This window comes from Octopus sinensis, linkage group LG3, assembly GCF_006345805.1.
Source record: "Octopus sinensis linkage group LG3, ASM634580v1, whole genome shotgun sequence".
Classification (NCBI taxonomy): Eukaryota; Metazoa; Mollusca; class Cephalopoda; order Octopoda; family Octopodidae; genus Octopus; species Octopus sinensis.
Window position 1 is genome coordinate 157,687,830 of NC_042999.1, and position 24,324 is coordinate 157,712,153.

General features: G+C 34.8%; 1 protein-coding gene across 3 annotated transcripts in view; it reads right to left on the reverse strand.

Moving 5' to 3' along the window:
* The window catches only part of LOC115209944 (tetraspanin-18-like), a 142,342-nt gene that overhangs the window by 41,342 nt on the left and 76,676 nt on the right, over window positions 1-24,324 (reverse strand). For all 3 annotated transcript variants that reach the window (XM_029778581.2, XM_029778582.2, XM_029778583.2), the window contains exons 2-3: window positions 18,189-18,341; window positions 12,086-12,301 (exon numbers count right to left, since the gene is read on the reverse strand). In XM_029778581.2, coding sequence (XP_029634441.1) covers window positions 12,086-12,301; window positions 18,189-18,251 — 279 coding nt within the window. In that variant the 5' untranslated portion in view covers window positions 18,252-18,341. The remainder of the gene's footprint in view (window positions 1-12,085; window positions 12,302-18,188; window positions 18,342-24,324) is intronic.

The following is a 24,324-nucleotide window of genomic DNA, read 5'->3' on the forward strand; positions in this document are numbered from 1 at the left end:
TAGATAGATAGATAGATAGATAGATAGATAGACAGACAGACAGACAGATAGATAGACAGATAGATAGATAGACAGATAGATAGATAGATAGATAGATAGATAGATAGATATACAGGTAGATAGATAGATAGATAGATAGATAGATAGATAGATAGATAGATAGATAGATAGATAGATATACAGGTAGATAGATAGATAGATAGATAGATAGATAGATAGATAGATAGATAGATAGATAGATAGAGATAAGAACAGAAAACAGAGAAAGGAACTCGCCGTATTTGACTGTTCAGCTACAATATTTATGGATGCCCTTCTTTGTGTATTTGCAGGTATGTGGGCTTACATGTGCACATTTGTACATCTCTAGTTATATATGCATGTCTATAAGTATATGTATGCATGTGAAGGCGCATAGCCTAGTGATTAGGATGCTGCGCTCACGATCGCGAGACCATGGTTTCGATTCCTGGACCGAGTGTTATGTTGTGTTCTTGGGCAAAACTCTTCATTTCATGTTGCTCTGCGGCCACTTCGACATCTGATATGCGGCACACTGTACACCTGTACATGCAATGTCGATTTCATTGAGGAACTGGAGCTCTAACGAGCAGCATAAACATTTGATCACTGCATACAAATCATCTGCGCAGGCGAGGCTGTGTAGCAAGTAGTTTGTTTCATAGCCACATGGTTTCTCATTCAGTCATAAAAGAATCATCCATAACTTGCTGTAAGCAACATTTATTAAACGTTATTACTCTTATTTCTTTATTTTTTGCAAACAAAATGCACAAAAACCTACACGTTTACATTATGTTATATATGCAATAATAATAAAGGACGTTACCCTATACATTTTTACAAACCAAGGACGCTATATAGACCTCCTTGACTCAAGTTAGAGAAGGGGTTAGTATTATACACCAGGTTTAGGTTTTTCAGAGGTACAGCCGCCTAAAATTCCCCTGCGTATTATACTCAAGGGCGGACTATACTCGAGGATTTACGGTATATATATATATATATATTGGTAAAAACGGTAAGATAACAAAAGAAAGAAAGAGACCTCAATATTATGTAAATAGAGGAAATTTATCTAATATATATATAATATATATATATATATATATATATATATATATATTATATATATATAATATATATAATATATATAGGACTATCAGTTGTCATATATATATATATATATATATATATATATATATATTATATATATATATATATATAATATATATATAGGACTATCAGTTGTCATAAAAAAACCCGTTGAATGAAGAGAAGTTACTCCAGTACGTAGTTTTGGTGGCAGTCCACGGGACTATCACTCAGACGTAGATGCACACTGCATCGACAACAGATTGCATTCCCAGAATACAGAATGATACCCTTTAGTGAGCATATTGAGAAATGCGCAAAGCAACTACTACCACAATTTTTAATCTTTCCATTCTATCAATGTGCTATTGGAACACCAACACAAATTAGATTAAACAAGGAAACATTCTTCATTGAAAAATATAAGCCCAAACTTAACCACTCTAACATTCTTATACAGAGAAACTCACCCCATTAAATAAAAGGGACAAGAAATATAAAGCGATTATCCCCCTTACAGCGGAAGAAATCACTTATTACCTCCCCTTACCTGGAACTCTTTTTTACACTTCATAACGAAGACATAACACGATATTTTGAGAAATTTGAAAAGTTAACACGAAACCGGTAATTTCTTCAAAAACTGTATGAAAAAATTTTATAACATTCTTCTGACATAATGACTCAAATATATTTTCAACCTTTTAAAACAAGCCTTCTGTAGTTTTTCACTTTTTACTATTTTCTCTCTCTCTCTCTCTCCTCTCTCTCTCTCTCTCTCTCTCTCTATATATATATATATATATATATATATATATATATGTATATACCGGTGTAAACACATAAATGTGAAACAAGGTCGAAAAAAGAGTACTCAAATACCAGTGGTAGAGTAATATGCTTTATTTAAAGCAGCAGAAAATTCTGAATTTTCTGCTGCTTTAAATAAAGTATATATATATATATATATATATATATATATATATATATATATATATATATATATATATATATATATATATCTATATATATATATATATATAGAGAGAGAGAGAGAGAGAGAGAGAGAGAGAGAGAGGAAAATGAAAACGGAAATCCTAGGCAGTCAACCAAATTCTCGAACGCATTAATGATATTCAATCAATGTAATTGAATCATATATATTTATATACACCAACATAAATCATGCATGTATAGGCATAAAGATTCTCCAACGGTATAAAGAATAATACCAAACATACACAAGAATATAGGAGAGATATAATAGCATATAAAATATATAAAAATACATATAAAATCACATATAAATAAGGATTACATGTATAAAATTATGCGCGATAAGTGTAAGGTGCACAAAGCGAATGAAAGGTTGATAGGCGCAGGAGTGGCTGTGTGGTAAGTAGCTTGCTAACCAACCACATGGTTGCGGGTTCAGTCCCACTGCGTGGCACTTTGGGCAACTGTCTGCTGCTATAGCTCCGGGCCGACCAATGCCTTGTGAGTTGATTTGGTAGACGGAAACTGAAAGAAGCCTGTCGTATATATGTATGTTGATTCGTTAGCTACTCCACGCATTTTTTTTCTCTCCTTCTTTCTGTGTTTTTCTCTCTCTGTGTATCTTTCTGTTGAAGAGCGTAGGCTCGAAATGTTAAAGACTTGTTTTATTTATATTTCCTGAGCGCCATACTAATACAATTGTTCGTTTGTTTTCCACCTGCCTTCGTCTTTTGTTTATTTTCATAAAGCTTCCCGTTATATATACATATATATATGTGCGTGTGTGTGTGTGTTTGTGTTCTGTGTTTGTCCCCCTAGCATTGCTTGACAACCGATGCTGGTGTGTTTACGTCCCCGTAACTTAGCGGTTCGGCAAAAGAGACCGATAGAATAAGTACTGGGCTTACAAAGAATAAGTCTCGGGGTCGATTTGCTCGACTAAAGGCGGTGCTCCAGCATGGCCGCAGTCAAATGACTGAAACAAGTATAAGAGTATAAGAGTAAGAGATATAGGATTAAAAATGTCAATCTTCAAAATGGCAGACCGCCTAAATCGTCTAAAATTTCTAATACATCTAAGATATGAGATAAAAGTTTAAGAATAGTAAACAAAAAAGGATCCGAAAAATGAGGGTGTTACATCTAGGGTTGACTGCCTAGGACTCGCGTTTTCATTTTCCTCTAGTTTTTTCTTATTTCACATTGGGTCTCTACGAGCACTCCGTAATTAGTCCATACTTTCTATAATATACTTATTATATATACGAGCAAAACGCCCCCCCCCGTCCAATGGAGGTACTGAGTTGTCAAACATTTAAACCAAATTTTCTCAAAACAACTTGTCCGACCGTCCCATAGGCCTCCCTTTGAGAAACACTGATTTAACCTAAATTTGAGACACCAGCAAATGAAGAAATAAAGATAGACCTTTTTTCTATTCCAAAGAAGAAAAACGATTTTATTCACACAAATATGCAACCGAAGAGTTTAAAGTATCAGTAATGATAAGGCTGTTGACTGGGAGAACGGCTTTATCGATCGTATTCTCACCTAGAATCGATTTTTGTAATTTTTTCAAGACTTTATACACGTCCTGATACCGTTGGTATCTACATATCAAATTTGAGCGCAATCGGATGGAGGATACCTGAGATCCTAGAAGACACACACATAGACAGATAAAACTGATTTTATATAATAGATATGTGTGTGGTGTGTGAGTGTATATGTAAATGTGTGTGCGTGTTTGTTTGTGAGTGTGCATATATATGCCTTTATATTTGCACGCACACGCGCACACACACACACATATATAGACACACACACACACACACACACACACACACACGCATATATACATATGTGTATTTTTAAATTATAAGTATAATTTTTAAATACACACGCACTCAGTCACACACACAACGAATACATATTCACACATTTACACAATCAGGATGTATTTCCCTGAATGGTTTGTTAGTCTTAGACAATTTTTGTCACTTGATATTATTCTCTTTCTCTTTTAGAGTCGGTCCCAAATGCCACCGAGCGATTGTTTAACCTTTTCTGGAAGCGGATGTAATTCAAGAATTCATGTATGTACTATATATACTTTTATTCCTCTCTGTTGAAGCTACTCAACTCACTGTTGTAGCTTCTTGGGGATAAATAAAGATTATGTTTCTGTCCTGAGTACATGCGTGTGTATACATAAATACGTGTATAATATATGTGTATACACTAACATGCCTCTCTCTATATACATGTATAATATGTCTTGCAAACAACTTGCACATGCAAGTGCTACCAGTTAAAAGCTCCGTATACCGGAAGCTAGCAAGTTTATGGGGTCATCAGGAGAGAATGCGCGCCGTTTCGGGGCCTACCTCTCGACGGCATCAATGCGTCCCGGCCCCCGTCACTGATATGAGGCCCTGCTTGCTAGATCAGCTGGTTATCAAATAAAGCTCAATATCCTTCTAGCCATCGCTCATCGTCTCTTTTTAACCAAATCCAGTGGCTAGCCTTCTCCACTGTAGACTGGATATCAGTCATGGTGGTATTGACTTTACGATGAGTTAGGCCTAGCGATAACAACAGTTATACAATTTATAAGTATACACAGTATGTATATATCATCAACCTTTCGAGTGTTATGTAACTTATGTTGTATGGAAATCACCCATTCATTCTTACGTATACAGCCATTTACAACACACACACACACACACACACACACACACACATATAGACACACTTTAGCAGTATAACATCAATAGTTGAATATCAAATGAAATTCAATAGTTCTTATAGTTACGAACAGGTTTAATGGACATTAATCACATTAATGTAGTTCGTTTTGGTTTTCTTGTTTTCTCTTGTGTTGATCTCAGCTGTTTATTTTAAGTGTTACTATGAATTATTAGGTATTATCCTCAACGGGATTATTGCATCAATATCTGAGACGAAAAACGTATTTGTGGCTAGCAAAGCAGAGCTAGAGATAAAGTTGAGATTGCAAAGTTAGTTCATACGCCTCGTTGAAGCTAATTTACTTTGTTTTTTTTCACTTACCTCCTGTAACACTCGTTAAAAGAATCGTGAAGGTCACACTATTCGTCTTCTAAAAGCTACTCAGGGTTCATTTACTAAATCTCTATCTCTTGATAAATCAATTAATGATGTATACAAAATTCCTCAATTAATTGGAATTTTTCTTGTTGTTGTTGAAAGAAAACAAAACTTATTTTACATTTAGAAATAAAGTTACGAAAAGTTTTTAACCAATATTAATTTACATAATTAAAAGATTTGAGCTACAATAAGTTACGCAAGTGAGTTAATGGCGTGGATTTAGATAAATCTGGTAACCTCTTTTCTTACCTCTTTTACTTGTTTCAGTCATTTGACTGTGGCCATGCTGGAGCACCGCCTTTAGTCGAGCAAATCGACCCCGGGACTAATTCTTTGTAAGCCCAGTACTTATTCTATCAGTCCCTTTTGCTGATCCACTAAGTTACGGGGACGTAAACACACCAGCATCGGTTGTCAAGCAATGCTAGGAGGACAAACACAGACACACAAACACACACGCATATATATATATACATATATACGACAGGCTTCTTTCAGTTTCCGTCTACCAAATCCACTCACAAGGCTTTGGTCGGCCCGAGGCTATAGTAGAAGACACTTGCCCAAGATGCCACGCAGTGGGACTGAACCCGGAACCATGTGGTTGGTAAACAAGCTACCTACCACACAGCCACTCCTGCGCCTGGTAAGGAGAGATGTACTGAATAACTTACACAGAAAATAATTCACAATTAACTGAAACTTGTCATACAGTTGAAGAAAGAAAACCAAATCCTAGCAGTAGTTGTTAGCGACCGTCAAAGTAGGGGGAGGTAATTTCAAGAAACTCAAATTAAATGTCCCAGAAGTAATCTACGTAGTTCTGGGACAATCTGATCTTGTTGGTAGATAAGAGGCAGCTGCGGATATATTCAGTTTATTAAACCTCATCGGTGAATCAAAGCCAAGATCAAGTTTGTCTTGGCTCCCATGTATTTTGTTTTCTCTATATGTGAAGTATTTGTCGACTGACCAAGCAGGTTCAAGTTTGAGTATGCTTTGCCGACATCTTTATATATAAAGAGAGGTTGTATGCTGTCTATCTCCTACGATTTAGATTCCTAACTACTCCCACATTTTGCGGTGCAGTTTAACCAAAACCGGGTATCTTATAGTCGTGATTCATATCGAGCCCTTCTGGGTATTAGCGCGCGTCTACGATGAGTCTACGATTTAAAAAAAAATTACCATCAATTTTTACCATTTTAATGCATTTTTGGCATATATTAGGGAAGTAACTCTCTAAAAATTTATTAAATCTCAGAACGTAAAAAGCTACAGTAACACCCCCATCCTTTGTGGTTAGCCATATTGAGATGGCCATTATACTTTACATCTATAAAAATGCTTATATAGTTATTTTCCTTACAAATCCGAGCAACGCCGGGCGATACTGCTAGTATATAATATAATTGTTCGTAAGTTAAAATGTGTAGGATATTTAAAAAACTAGTTGTCACCTTTTCTGTCAATCAGTTTCCCTTCTAAGTATGTAAATTTACTTTTCTGAAATTAATTCCTAATATTTTGAAACCATAATCTTAAGCCACAATCATTGTCGAAGAAATGCTTATGAACCGAATGTACAAACACACACACACACACACACAAACACACACACACACATTTATATACATATACACGCATAAACATTCATACATCTTTACTCCCATATAAACTTTTATATATATATATAGGAGGAATTCCTACCACGTTTCGTAGTTTGCTACCTCAACATCCAGTGGCTAAAGACATCATAAGGAAGAACCACGTCTGATTTCGGCCCCTACTCCTCTACCGTTTTCGACGTGGCGCACACCCTTTCGGAGGTGTCTTTAGTTCTGGTGCTGAGTGTATTTCTTATCATATACATTTTTAAAATTATAGACGTTCACGCTTACAAACATAAACATATTTAAATCAGTCTAAGATCTATAAATATTCATATGTAATTTTTGTCAAATATTTCCCTGGTGAGATTCTTACCTATAAACATGAATCTTTATAAATTTATTATATGTCGGAATTGAAACAATTGCAGGATTATAATATTTATATTTATATAAATACTAGCAGTATCGCCCGGCGTTGCTCGGGTTTGTAAGGGAAATAACTATACAGCATTTTTAGAGAGTTATAGCCCCAAAATAGCAAAAAAAATGCATTAAAAATGGAAAAAATATGATGGTAAATTTTTTTAAAAATCGTTGACTCATCGTAGACATTTTTAGAGAGTTACTTCCCTTTAAAAAAATATGCATGAAAATGGAAAAAAATGATGGTAAATTATTTTTAAAATCGTAGACTCATCGTAGACGCGCGCTAATACCCAGAAGGGCTCGATATGAATCACGACTATAAGATACCCGGTTTTGGTTAAACTGCACCGCAAAATGTGGGAGTAGTTAGGAATCTAAATCGAAGGGGACAGACACTCACACAACTACAGTTTTATATATAAAGATTATAAACATACACACACATCCAATAAGTTGACCGTGCAAATTTATGTTCGTTACAAAGGCTGTGTTCGCTGCTGATAGTTAATTCGTACACAGCTCGCCAGCGTTTCATGACTTCTCTAACTGTTTACTCAGTGGTAATCTATATCAGTTTGACGAGATTTCGGCTTGTCATTCGGTGGTAGGGTGTCTCTGACTGACGAGGTGATGTCGAAATCACGTGATACAACAGTCCCGTCTGACCCTGCCGACTTAATTTGTGAAATTTAACACTACTGGTTTGGGGTTCGGTTCCACTGCATAGCACTTTGGGCAAGTGTCTTCTACTCTAATCCTGGACCGACCAATACCTTGTGAGGGAATTTGGTTGGTAGAAACTGTATGGAAGCCTAATATAATTGTGTATATATATATATATATATATATATATATTCAAAGAGCAATAAAGATTCAAGTTAATTTAAATGAATTTACTTGAATATGGTACCTAACTTAGATGCACCAAAAAAAACTATACTGATTTAACAATACAGTAATGTGGGGTGATTATAAGCGAGAAAGAAGCAACAAGAATGGATAGGTTTTTAGTACGATCGTTTCATACAAGGACAGGTTTTATTAAAAGTTGCAAAGATTACAGCATATAAACGAGTCCCGTACTCATCAGCTAAAATACATGTAAGTTCTCTAGACATCCTAGTGTTTGAGGCTATACTCATGAAGTAATGTAGATAATTAAGTAACATAAACAGATTTTTAAAGAACTTTAATGAACTTTAGAAATCTGTTTATGTTACTTAATTATCTACATTACTTCATGAGTATAGCCTCAAACACTAGGATGTCTAGAGAACTTACATGTATTTTAGCTGATGAGTACGGGACTCGTTTATATGCTGTAATCTTTGCAACTTTTAATAAAACCTGTCCTTGTATGAAACGATCGTACTAAAAACCTATCCATTCTTGTTGCTTCTTTCTCGCGTATATATATATATATATATAATGGCGGTGCCCCAGCATGGCCACAGCTCGTGAGCTGAAACTAGATAAAAATAAAAAAATATATATATATGTGTGTGTGCGAGTGTGTATCTTTGTGCTTGTTGCTCACTGAGTAACAACCGGTGTTAGTTTGTTTATGTCCCCGTAACTTGGTGGTTCTTCAAAAGAGACCATATAAATACCAACATTTTTTAAAAAGCGTATTTTGGGGTTGATTTGCTCGACTAAACTTTTGATAGTGGTATCCCATGGCTGCAGTCCAATGACTGTGTGTATGTGTGTGGGGGAGTGTTTTTATGCACATGCTCCTTATTTTCTAAGGCTCTTTTCATGAGCCGAGGCAAAATATTTTCACATAGATAAAATAAGCTACAACATTCTTCAGTTTCCATGGTTTAAGGAACCAGAAATGTACTGAAAATTTTAGACAGAAGAGTTTCTGCTTAAGAGCACATTAAACGAAACATTTTTGCGGCATAATGAACTATTTTCACAAAATTTTAGGTACATAAAAACAGATAATAAAATCTGAGTTTATGTATATTATAAAAACTGTTTATTCTATAATTCAAATGAAATTAATAGCATATTCTAATTATGTAGGGGACATATTAAATAATATACTTTTATATACAACATAGCATAATATGTTCTCAAGAAATAATTTACGACCAAATAGTACAAGATTATATTGTATCGGATCACTAGTTATAGGAGTGAAGGTGTTTGATTAAGAGGTGTGTGACTCACTGAAGCAGACGATAGATATAACTGGATGTCATTCATTGGCCTTATGTCTTGTCACAAGAAATCAATACCTCGCCTGAAATAAATATCCTGAAGTGTTTATCCTAGAGGTGATATGAGAAATGACAGCAAATGAGGAAACTATTTCACCAATAATTATTTACGCCATAGAAAATTTTGGTGTAATACATTTCCTATTAGAATACATCAGTTCCATCTAAAGTGCACTTCAACCGTAGATCGAGTTTATGAATGATAGCTCAACCAGCTGGAAATAGCAGCCAAAGTCAATGAATTCAATGGTGTAAATGGCAGAAGTACTCTGTAAGTGACAAGTATTTCATAACTTTTCAGCGTAGAGACCAATTCGCTTTATGGGAAAAGTTACTTGCCATAGAATACTTCTATATCCAGTTTGGAATTCACTTTTCATTTATTTTATACTATAGAAAGTTGAGTTGAAGAACGGTCAATGAACGTTTGTAAAATGCGTTCTTACAATTAACCGTTCACAAATCTGTTTTTCTGGACAATGAACTTCAAGTGCAAACTTTAAAAGAGAGAGATGTCCAGTATTTATCTTTTCTGTTAGTAATTAATTCAGAATGTACATACTTTGAAAAGACCGAATATATTGCAGACTTCTCACAGGAATAAAGTTAGTGTCATATCATTCGAGGAGCTTTGTGAAGTCAATGAAGATCTAACCAGATGTTATGTTAGATATGGAGAGGCTGCTGACCTTGCTATGGATAGGAGAGCAATAGCAAAAGCGGATTTGGCAGTATTGAGTCCACGACATCTCTCATGTTGTGGACTAGTCCGTTTTGAAAAGAAGGGCGTTGTTGAGAAAAGGATGAATTTCTGTGACTTGGGAACGGTTGAGAACAATGAAGATGTAGATATTTACAGAAGCTGGTGGATAACAGAATTCGTGAAGCACTTGATAAAAAAGCAACATCTAATTATGTTCCTTTTTGTACTGCGTTCAAATTCAAAACGTTGCCTTTCATTTAGATACCATATCATAATGCACCAGGAAAGCGCTGATGGCAATGAAATCAACTGTTCATCTTCTCTTTAAAATGTATGCATTTGTGGTAAGGTTAAAAGATTGTATTTTCATAGTTTTCATTAACTGTGAAACAAATCTAAATAACTGTTTCCTAACATTATCTTCCTATGTCTTTGACTTTAATATCACAGAGCAGGTACACTAAAGCGACTTCACTTCGCCTTTTTACGAGTAGGTGTAAGAGTTTTAAGGAAGACGAAAATGAACATCGCAACAGTTATATTAAGGACGTAACCTGGGTAAGTAAACTGAAATCTAGTCATTAAATTTGTTCGCTCGGAGCCTATCTTAAATTCTACGTGAAACTTGCAAGGTGAGGTGGACAAACTGATGTAATGCATTCCCGAGGCAAAAAATACTAATAAACAAAATGTTTTCAAATTGTTTTCTTATCTTCTGTTTAATTTCCTATAGCTTCTACAACAGTATTTACTCATTTGAACTAACATACTACATATTATTTCCATCTACTCCTCTGTCTTTCATTATCTCTACTGCATCCTGTACTCTAGATTTCCTAGAACAATCTTTGACCAATTATTATTTCCTCTCCCAAGACTGGGACTCTCTGAGATTTCCTCTTTGCCCACATTTTACATATAAGCATCAATCTAATGCGGCTTATATTCATGTCAGCTAAGTTGATCACACCATTCTGAGAAGGCCTACAAAGAGTCAAAAGTGATGCTCTCCTCTAATTCTTTTAGTTGAAAAACGAATAAAATATGAAAATACGTCTTTATAAATATTGGATTTCTTTTAGCAAAACACAAGAATCAATAAAGTCAATAAATGCAATATCATAAGAGTTATATCATCATTACAGTTTCTTTACAATTAATCTCAATTGAGATGAAGAGACAAAGAACATGATATACTAAAACGTTAAAATCTTAGTGATTATTGGTCTACTTAGTTTCATTTTCAAACGTTGATGACAGTCCTTATATTTTGAAGAACGACTTTAAAGTCTTTTAATCAATACAAACACGAAGACAATTAATTGTTCTATACAATAATAAGTTGAACATTTATAAATGATCTTTAATCGAAATTTGAATTTTTAACAGCAACATGTAGGTTTACTAATAATGTATATTTAAAATACTTTATAAATGCAAATGAAGAATGAATAAGATTGACAACAATTAATCAATGGCTTTATGCAGACACACTCCATTCATGTGGATGTTCCATCATAGTTGTCTGAATCGTATAAGTAGCACTTGAAACTTCACCATCACGTTCAGGTTAAAGCAAACAGTGGGGGAATATTTAAAATTCAAATCTGCTTGTTAATGAACCACTCATTAATTATACAATGATGAATCAACTTACAAGTTGTTCATCTAAGCAGACTTATTCAACGAAAGTTGTTTCCTGCTCATGTCGATGAGGTGTCTTTAGTAAATACGCTGATTGTTAGAGTTGATTTATAATCAACTCTACCAGTTACGATACCCAACCAGCTGTGAATGTGTATGTAGAGATTACACTGGTTTACTTAACGAGAAAAACTTCGTTGAAAGAGACTTAGGATCATACTTACAAATGTAAGACAGCACTTGCTTTCACTACAGACTGACACAATTGCCAGAAGTCCAAACATTAAGGCTGCACAACCTCCTGCAATGACCACATAAGCACCCAGTTCCACAATACTGGGTTCCAATCGTTGAAGCTCATTCACTTTGGTGAAAGCTAGCGATGATGCATCGTCAAGAATAATCCAAAGTCCCAGACCAATACTAATGGCCCCAGAAAACTAGAAAAGAAAGAATATGAATTAAATGATATGAAAATAAAATTAAAAAAAAACAAAAGGATTTTAGCAAAGCTATACAGAGTTAAACATTCTTTCTATAAAATAAAATAATCACTATTTCGTAAATATATATATATATATATATATATATATATATATATATATATATATATATATATATAACCAAGAAAAAAGCAACAATAATGGATCGGTAGTTTAGTACAATTGTTTATACTATAAACATTTTATTTAAAGCTGCAAATATTACATTATATTTGCTGTAATATTTGCAGCTTTAAATAAAATGTTTATAGTATGAAACAATTGTATTAAACTACCGATCCATTATTGTTGCTTTTTTTCTTGGTTATAATCACCCCACATAATTTTATGGTTAATACCATAAAGAATTCTGGTGCATCTAAGTTAAGTACCATATTCATTTGAATTCATTTGAATTTTAATTGTTTTGCTGAAATTATATATATATATATATATATATATATATATATATATATATATATATATATATATATAAAATTAGAAAAAAAACACCTTTTATCAATTCAAAATGAACAATTAAATTACACCATCTAGAAAATTACATATTAAAGAAATATTAAAATTACAATAACAATAAAATGTCAACGATTAAGAAAATTGCAAAAAAATAATGAAAACGTATATAATTGATAGAATAACAACACGTGTTTCGTGGCTATATTTAAGAAATGATTATAGTAGTAGTGAAATCACTTCGATATAAATATAGTCACTCATCAGGTTAAAAATAAACTGGAACAATAAAATAATTAATTAATAAATATACTTTAATATATTTAGTATTTTCATATATATATATATATATATACGAGATCAACGCTTGTGTATCACTTAAAGTATATATAGTTTGCGAGTGGAGAAAGCTTTCATCAACAGCCAGTGATTGTCTCACATTGAAGACGGGTATACATCCAGAAACCATGGTCTGTGAGTATCACGTAAGGCTGGAGATGGGAGCGATGACCTCCCTTGCAAACACTATACGGACATAGACTGTGTGTCGATAGGCAGCTAGAAATGATGTTTTCCTGGGCTAAAACAACAGTAACATTATCCTTTATAGGACCGCCGCAGGCTGTTGGCAGTAAACTTTACTATTCCGGACTGTTAATGTATATCTCTCACTGAGATATTTAAAACAAGTTCCCCCCTCTCTCTCTCTCTCTCTCTCTCTCTCTCTCTCTCTCTATATATATATATATATATGAATATATATATATATATATATATATATAATATATATACATATATATATATATATATGAATATATATATATATATATATATATATATGAATATATATATATATATATATATGAATATATATATATATATTATATATATATATATATATATATTATATATATATATATGTATATATATATATATATATATATATATATATATATATATATATATATATATATATTATATATATATATATGCATATATCACAGCTGCATCCTCGTTACACGAGAAAAGCCATTGCCAAGAAGACTTACTGAAATGATTCATGATTGTTGCCATGTGATGCCCTTATATGACTTTTATGCCCAGCCAAGCTTTTACACATTTTATTACATATTAGACAACTGTGCTGGCTGGCAGGAGAAACAGGTGCCACCATATGCACTCTCTTAACATGTCGTTTTAGACCTCCAATTGAGAGGCACACTTTTCCACATTTAACACGTTCTCTTGTGAATTTTAATAGTCACATCATTGTTTATCATGGATCGAGTTCTGTGAGAATTTTGATGGCTCACCAGGTTTGGAATTATTAGCATTTGAAGCTTCTTGGATTTCATCGCATCTATCACTCCACCAATTTTTTCTGCATCATCCGTAGCTTCCTCTGCACAGTTGCTTTTACTGCTTTGAAATATGTAGCCACTGTTCTTTTCGTTGATATATATATCGTGGCACTCCGTCGGGGGTTCCAGTTGATCCGATCAACAGAACAGACTGCTTGTGAAATTAATGTGCAACTGGCCGAGTACTCCACAAATACGTGTACCCTTAACGTAGTTCTCGGGGAGATTCAGGGTGACACAGAGTGTGACAAGGCTGCTCCTTTGAAATACAAGTACAGCAGAAACAGGAAGAAAGAGTGAGACAAATTTGTGATGGAAGAATACAGCAGGGTTCGCCACCACCAGCTGCCGGAGCCTCGTGGAGATTTAGGTGTTTTCACTCAATAAACACTCACAACACCCGCGAGTCCGCTGCCCTAACCACTGGGCCATTGTGCCTCTACACACACATACATACACACATACACACACACACACATACACACACACGCACACATACACACACACATATATGAGAGTAGCTTCCTTGTATTTCATAAAATTTCCCTCCTTTAAAATGTCCCTTTGATTACTAAACGTTGTCTTGCAAACACTTTAAGATAAGGGGTTACAGCCAGCAACATTAACTAACACTACTATGTGACATAGACTTATAATTAAAATAACGGGATGTGGAGTATTTTTAATGATTTAAAGGTGGAAGGGCAACATCCATGACCTGTGTGCAGGGCCTCTGACACTTGATGGCAAAAAAAAGAGGGAGAAAAAACTGCTCAACCAGGTATCAAGTTATTATCTGACTAGGATCAGGGGTTGATGTTAAATGGGCGATACATTCGGTGTACCATTCAGAAACATGTGCAGTCTATACGACATGCTTCAACAAAATTTTCGTTACAAGACATAGATCGACCCAAACCTATGGCAGAAGGCATCAACACAAAATGCCTTGCGGTGTGAGACTGAACATGGGACAGTGTAATCATATTAATCACGCGATCAAGCTAGCTCGCTGTGGCATAATAAAATGTAATACAGTGTCAACAAGATGATAATTATCTTGACATTTTCCTTATTTCCTACTTATTGGAGCATTTAATGTTTATACATCTAAGACAGTACATGGTTCGAAAGGTCGTTGATCCGTTCCTTATCGGAATTGCGCTGTGTTTGTGACCAGAATATTTAACTCTTAAACGAGCCTGCCCACTTAAATATGAATGGATACTACTGGATATAAACATCTCGCTGTTCTTAGTGCCAACACCTAATACTTAACAAATGCTGTGCCGAGTTCAATCCTCGTGAGCTTGGAGAAGAGATCAGAAAACAACTCAATATTCATAGAACTCAATATTCTCTTTACTCTTTTACTTGTTTCAGTCATCTGACTGCGGCCATGCTGGAGCACCGCCTTTAGTCGAGCAAATCGATCCCCGGACTTATTCTTTGTAAGCCCAGTACTTATTCTATCGGTCTATTTTGCCGAACCGCTGAGTGACGGGGACGTAAACACACCAGCATCAGTTGTCAAGCAATGCTAGGGGGACAAACACAGACACACAAACACACACACACACACATACATATATATATATATATATACATATATACGACAGGCTTCTTTCAGCTTCCGTCTACCAAATCCGCTCACAAGGCATTGGTCGGCCCGGGGCTATAGCAGAAGACACTTGCCCAAGATGTCACGCAGTGGGACTGAATCCGGAACCATGTGGCTGGTAAGCAAGCTACTTACCATACAGCCACTCCTGCACCTCTATGAATATCGGCCCTTCAGTGGTACCCTACAACCAACAAGGTCACGGGACTCTGATAACGACGATGAGTTAATTTTTTGTGACATATCGTCATAAGCAGCAGTTTTACGTTGATAGTTGATGTTGGTTTTATGTTAGCATTGTCAGACTGTGTTGAAATCCATCATACTTTCCTAACTGGAAGTTTAAATTTAGGTTTACACGAGAAGTCTTCAATACGATTAGGTAATTATTAAATTCCATTTTTAGAAAATACTACGTAATTTGCTTCACAGGTTATAAATGTCTGGTATAGATTTCGCAACAGTACAGTGTATCGACAACATATTCTAAGATACTAGAGTAAATATTCTAATGCATTATTTCAGACTTCATAAATCTTATCAGTCAGAAACTGTTTATTCTGTGTTTGTTTTAACAATAATAATTTAGCTTTAGTCGCAACGGAACTTGTGAGTTTCAATTCCTACAAAGAAACAAGCCACATTCTTATCAAGATATAAACTATCAATTTTTATATAATCAAAAGCCATGCTGTCGGAAGCATGTTTTATTCTTCTCATTGAGTATTCTGTAAATCTTCTTTTAGAGAACTATCAATGTATATCTGCTACAGGCAGTTGTAGACGGCTTTTGATATGATATCTGTCATATGCTGAAAGCAACTCAAATTGACTGTTTAGATCTTTTCTAATGGTGTTCAATCAATGGCTAGGTTATTATTAAATTCATCTTTTTTGGAAAAAAAAAAAAAGAATGTAACTTACTTCACGTTGTTACAAAATTTATCGAATATATGCTAGTTCGGTAAGTTCATTTGTACCATTGTAAAGAGAGTAAATTCGTATGTTTCGGTTCTTGCTTTTAATACGAGAGTGAAAGAAAAGAGGAAATGGTGATATTGCCTCTTGTCCAAGCGATAACACTACCTGTTTCAAAGCATTTCTCTTTCCCAGACGAGGACAAGACCCAATCAAAAACTTAAATTTTACACATCTCACAATCGGCAAACTAATCAAACCAGAACACACGGTCTCCCCATGTAAGTATAAGATCCTGTGGAGGGAGACCCATTATACTGTAATATATTGTTTTAAGTTTATTTTAAGTCTAACTTTTCAACTAATTGCGAATTTTAGAAACAGCGATTTATATTTCTTTATACACAGTTGTAATTACATATCTAAAGTACTTACATCTTTATATATAAAAGTGAAGTTGTGTGTCTGTCTCCTACGATTTAGATTCCTAACTACTCCCACATTTTGCGGTGCAGTTTAACCAAAACCGGGTATCTTATAGTCGTGATTCATATCGAGCCCTTCTGGGTATTAGCGCGCGTCTACGATGAGTCTACGATTTAAAAAAAAATTACCATAATTCTTTTCCTTTTTAATGCATTTTTTTCGCTATTATATAAGGGAAGTAACTCTCTAAAAATGTCTACGATGAGTCAATGATTTAAAAAAAAAATGACCATAATTTTTTTTCCATTTTTAATGCATTGTTTTGCTATTTTTTTGCTATAACTCTCTAAAAATGCTTATATAGTTATTTCCCTTACAAACCCGAGCAACGCCGGGCGATACTGCTAGTGATACATAAAACAGAAATTTGAAGAAAGTTTCGAAAAAGAAAATGCTACCTTGGGTTACTTATTCCGAAACAGCATTTTTTCTTTTTTTTTTCACATTTCGTTAGAATTTATCTGAATAATATTTCATAAAATGTATTTGTCCCCCACCACTGCTTGACAACCGATGCTGGTGTGTTTTGCGGTCTAATATTTTGAAAACGCGGCTTTGTCAGATGGCAGCTAACTTCAATAAGGCCTCTACTTAAGTACTGAGCTAACCTAAATACTCTTGAGTTAAATAACTGTAACCAACACATACCTTTACCAGTTTCTTCGGATTGCGAACTTCACTCAATCGAATACAGTTTGATATTTAAGAATAAATCTTAAATAAGGTTGGAAAGTTGATGTTAGATAGAAAGTTTAAAGTACATGTATTCATGAAATTATTAGCAATTCTTATAAATTGTTAGACAGTGATTGTCAATATTGACAATATCGACAATATTAATTGCACATAAATTGTCAATATTGACAGTTATCAGAAAAATGGTTTGAATTAGGATTTAATTTTTACGTGTCTATAAGTGACACTTTAAAATGATAAAAGGCAAGAATGTCTTAGAAAACCAAACAATGAAAGTTAATGTACATACCGCAATCAGCAAGTTGAAGAAGATAATAAAGCGCTTCAGCAAGCAATGGACTCTGTCGTGCATTTTCAGTTTGTTTAACAATCTATCAATAACTTGTGCTGTTCATTGATACCCAAGTCACCCGCTTGATCAATTAGTATCGATGAATAGGAACTGAAAATGTGAATAAAATCTCAAAGTAAGTATTGTCAGGATTTTATATAAAACAAAATAAGAAAGCAAAAATATCTTTTAAAAAAAGACGATAAAACAACTAAGCCCCACTCCACTCCACAAAATACGGCAGAATAGTTTTGGATGATTCTAGCTATTTCATCCTCTTTATTTTTTTACACAATGTTTTTTTTTGTTTACAAATGTTTAAAGTATACTGTGATAGATATAAAGGTTTTCAATTGAAAAGAAGCCAAATAATATATACTTACGTATGTATATGTGCGCGAGTATTTATATATCAAACGTAAATATATATATATGTGCGTGTGCGCGCGTGTGTGTGCGTGCGTGTGTGTGTGTATGTGTGTGTGTGTGCGTGCGTGTGTGCGCGTATATGTGTGTGTGTGTGGTGCGTGCGTGTGTGTGTGTATGTGTGTGTGTGTGTGTGTGTAATGTGAAGAAACAAAAGACTTGGTAATTCAATCCGCAAACATGACTACGATTAGAGACGTATTTAAAAGAACATGATTAAAAATATATAAATACACAGACATTAAAAAAAAAATCTATAAGTAAATGGATATATCAAAAATATATATGCGTATGGTAATAGATTTTAAAGAATCCTCTTCGGATGTAGACACAAAAACGTTAAAAATGTTAGAGAAAGACTGAAGTGGTGATGGAAACGAACTAAAAGATACGATGGGGAGCGAAGTTAAAATTCGGAATAGTTAAAGTTAGTTAAAGTAGGGCACCAACGGCCGTTTCTGGGTGTTCATTGCGGAAAAAAAATAAAGGGATAAAATACCCATTACTTGGCATTTCCTCCTTCTTCAGAGTAACGACTATTCGTCATTCGTTATTTCCAACATAGAAAACTCGTTACCCTGAAGAAGGAAGAATTGCCAAATAATGGGTATTACATCCCTTTATTTTTTCCCCCGCAATGGACACCAAGAAACGACCGTTGGTACCCTACTTTAATTTTTATTAATTTTTAATTTCGCTCCTCATCGTATCCATCACCACTTCAGACTTTCTCCAATATTTTTACCTGTACACGCATGTTTTAACGTTTTTATGTCTACACCTGGAGATTGTTTAAAATCTATTACTTTACACAAATATATTTTTAATACATTCATTTGCTTATAAATTTTAAAACATGTCTGTGTATTTATATATTTTTAATCTATCATGTACAATTCTCCTTCAAATCCGTTTCTAATCGGAGTCATGTTTGCGGATTGAATTACCAGATCTTTTGTTTCTTCTAAAACCAAACCTCTATATTGTGAGAGAATTTCTAATACATCTTCTTGCTCAAAACAATTATATATATAATGCATGTTATCTATCTATCTATCTATCTATCTATCTATCTATCTATCTATCTATCTATCTATCTATCTATCTATCTATCTATCTGTCTGTCTGTCTGTCTGTCTGTCTGTCTGTCTGTCTGTCTGTCTGTCTGTCTGTCTATCTATCTATCTATCTATCTATCTATCTATCTATCTTTCTATCTATGTATATGCATTCGTCCTTATATACAGATATTTGTGTATGTGTGTATATATGTGTGTACACACACACACATATATATATATATACACACATACACAACGCTGAAAGACAGCTAGATAACACTGTAATTGAAATATAGTGTAGAAAATAGCAACACAAAAGATGCATTTAATAATGTGAGTAATCAAAAATGTTTTAGTAATAATTGATATTGATTTGTTTTGGACTTAAAAGGATAATCTTCGGTACATTTTAAGAGCTTTGAGTAGAAATAGCAATGTGATGACCGTTCTTCTCCAAAGTAAATGTGTGATGTTGGCGAAGTAAAATGGCTTCGAATGGAGGCTGAAATACGTTACGGTCTCAGTTGGCAGAGGTTTTGCCTTTTGCTCAATGCCACGATTCCCTGTAATTATTTCCAAAGGCGCAGGCGTAGATGTGTAGTAAGAAGTTTGCTTCTCAACCATATGGTTCCGGGTTCAGTCCCACTGCGTGTTACCTTAGGTTAGTATCTATTTCTTTACTACCCACAAGGGGCCAAACACAGAGGGGACAAACAAGGACAGACAAACAGATTAAGTCGATTACATCGACCCCAGTGCGTAACTGGTACTTAATTTATCGACCCCCGAAAGGATGAAAGGCAAAGTCAACCTCGGCGGAATTTGAACTCAGAACGTGGTGGCAGACGAAGTACGGCTTCGCATTTCGCCCGGCGTGCTAACGTTTCTGCCAGCTCGCCGCCTTTAGGTTAGTATCTTCTACTATAGCCTTGGACCGACCACAGCCTTGGGAGTGAATTTGGCAGAGAGCAACTGAAAGAAGCCCGTCGTATATATATCTACGTGCGCGTGGCTTTGCATCTGTGTTTGTTCCCCACTACTGCTTAACAACCGGTGTTGGCGAGTTTACGTTCGGCAAAAGAGATCGATAGAGGCTTAGAAAAAGAAAATAAGTACTAGGGGCGATTCATTCAACTAAAATTCCTTAAGGCGGTGCCCCAGCATGGCCGCAGTCTAATGATTGAAACAAGTGAAAGATATTTCCTTATATCACGTAGCTTCAGACGTGGTTAAGAAGTTTGCTTAGAAACTTGATGTTTTCAGTTTCAATATGGGCCGATCCGACAAATGCTTTGTGAATAATCATGGGAGCTTGAAACTTTGCGAAAGCACATCATGTGAGCACGTGCGTGCGTGCGCATGTATGTATGTATGTATGTATGTATGTATGTATGTATGTATGTATGTATGTATGTATGTATGTATGTATGTCAGGTCACTTTCGAGTGCTACTGGTAACATGTAACCCAGTACAACCTGTTGCATGATCGGGTCGTGTGCGACTAAACTGGCAACCCCACCAAGCTTGCTTGGTGAGGAAGGTGTTTATTGGACACCCTGCGGGATGAAAAACAAAACCTGTCAAAGGGCGGAGGAACTCTTGAGAGTCAACGGCCATCCTATAAATGTCTTAAGGCTGTATCATGCGCGGGGACATAGAAATAATCGGACTGAATACCCGTTCGCGCGGTTAAACCATTGGGAGTGAAGGACTCCTAGCCTTTGTTAAGGCATCCTTCTAGGAGAAGGTAACTCTGGTAACTGGGATAACTCCGACATAAAACCTGCGGCTCAGTGGTTACCGATGATGTTGACTTGTTCTTCTTTTCGGATTATGGCTGCTGTTGCTTAGTGAGTGGGATTGACTCAGTGCACAGCCTTTCCTCACTTTAAAAAAAATCTTCTTGCACAGGCATTGCACGATAACAACATTGATTAAGCTTCGTGCAATGGCCATACTCGATAACGAGGGGGCAGCCACCATGTATGTATGTATGTATGTATGTATGTATGTATGTATGTATGTATGTATGTATGTATGTATGTATGTATGAAACTGATCTTTCTTGTAGAAGGCAAATGAAGGTTTCGCAATTTCTTGCTGAATAATCTGCACATATGATATGATTATAATGATCAAAATATGATTATAATGATGAAAAGGTTCACCATGACTAGTTTCATTAAGATCTTCTTGATCAGGGCTGACCTTGGGTGCAACAATCACTTTTTCCAGAACCTTTGGTTCCAAAGCTTTTTTCCGGATTACTGTTTTTTTTTCTGAACCAGGGACGGTCACCACCATGTTAAACAAATATTAATATATTTACTTAAATAAAAGCGGTAGAGTGGTTAAAGCGTTAGCTCGCCGGGGAAAATGCTTGGTGACATTTCGTCCGTCTTTAAATTTTGAGTTCAAATTCCATCGAGTTCGACTTTGCTTTTCATCTTTTCGGAGTAGATAAAATAAGTATCAGTTTCGCACTGGGATCGATGCAATCGACTTACCCCTACCCTTGAAATTGCTGGCCTCGTACCAAAATTTGAAACCAATGTATTTTCTTAAATAATTAAAAATGAAATGCAGTTACCTGTACGTTGGTATAAACGATACAAGTTTATTAATACTGTACTGTGAAACAGGCCCACACAGTTAAATAATCAGGCGGCCTCAGGAATTTCAAATGACTGCTCATAAATTAGTGTGAATTATAAGAAATTCCAGAGCACCAGTGTTCCTCAAAGTCCTAAAAGTCTATGCTGTACTTGTATATTAGTTTCGTTTCGCTTGGCACAAAATGTTCGGTTCTCGAAAGGAATAAACATGAAATTGTGATATTCAAACCTGACCTCAGACCATTAATAACGAACGTTTTTCAAGCAGGAGTTGGGACATCTTAATGTTAGGCTCTCTACCAAATTATCGTTAGCTATACAGTTCTTGTCAACAAATAATCATATAATTATGTAATATAGATGCAAAAACTATAGTAATTAAACGCTCCAATAATTTATAAACGTTATCACCCAACATTACATCGTTTCGTTGATTTATGATATCAAAATAAAGATTTTTCAGAATATTAAAAAGAAAATAAGTATGTAAATAAATGTTGCGATGTAATTATCTTCCAGGTCAATTATCTTTTTCCGATATTTTTCTTCAAACGGTTATTATGGTTATATTAGAACCAAATCGAATTTCGAGAGCAAGGTGGGCGTTTTTTTTTCACTTATTTTATCGCTAAAATTAGTTTCTGTCAGATTGTATATGGATTAATAAGTTAATTAATATCATTTATCTCCCTCACCTCACAATTTAAACTTTATTTCTCATTCATAGCTCATCAATTTCCGCATTAAGCACCTTGCGTAATCCATCCTCAAAACTGTTTCCCTCTAGAACAAGCATGGGCAACCTGTCTTGAGAAGTGGACCACATAAGACATGACTCATCATCAGGTGGGTTACACTACTAAGAAAGATTGAAGAAAATTTTTCGTTATGCGTGCCACTTAGAAAGTCTTGTGGGCCGCATTTTGCCCGTGATTGTTCTAGTACTCCCTTAAAGACCCGCGTGTGTAGTACTATAATCACGAATCAGCAGATATTTAAGCTGAATATTGAACTGCTTCGATCTCACCAGTTTGAAAGATCCTGGTTAAGGCATGTGTATTGCCACACTTTCCTGATTAAAAACACCCTCTCATCTTATCCCCAGTCACTACTCTAAACGTTTCACCCAAACTTTTCTTTTCTTCTCAATGAATGCATTTAAACATTCAGACTAAACATTATTTATATTAATTCCATTTATGCCTAAATTTCTGAAATGTGTTATGTTGAAGATGATAAATTTTCGACTACTAAGCTCATCCCCAGAATCCTTTTCATGATATTTGCATTAAGTTTCTCTCATTTCAATCTCTGATCATCATCAGATGTCTTATTCTTGAATATATGAATTGTTCCAGCAGGATTCGAAACAGAGACCTTTACTTTTAAACGAATGGTAGTGATGTTTTCTTCTCACTCAGATGTGACTTTGTCATTCAAAACTGTACTGCTAGTCATCGAAGAGTAGTGGATAACAATGATACTTCCTCCTTTTATTTCGAAATAAAGGTTCCTAGTTCAAATCCAGCCAATGTATGCACATTCGTACGTAACCAAAAATAAATACTTGCTAACTGTCTGAGCTCGAACAGATCGAAACAAAATACCAATGTAAATATAAGTAGTTGTAAATCAGGTAAGTTTAATTACAATTAGTCATACATATTCTATAAGACAATATTGAAGAAAGAACTAAAGATCCTTTTCCTCCTTTTCAGATAATCAATGAAAACTATAGAAAAATTCGATAAGCTCAATTGATATGAAGAGAGAATGGTGCTGTCGCTTTAGCAAGTTAATGGGCAAATATAAAATATAATTCTAATGCTTCATCGATGCCCTAGAATGTAAAACTCTCCTCAGTTCTGAGAGGGTACTGAAAATCAGGAATTAGTTTTGATTCTTTGGTTGAAGCAAGTGGGTGAAAAATATATACAGTTCTTTGGATAGGATAACAGACCATCTCAGATCAAATTTTCAAAAGCTCTGCT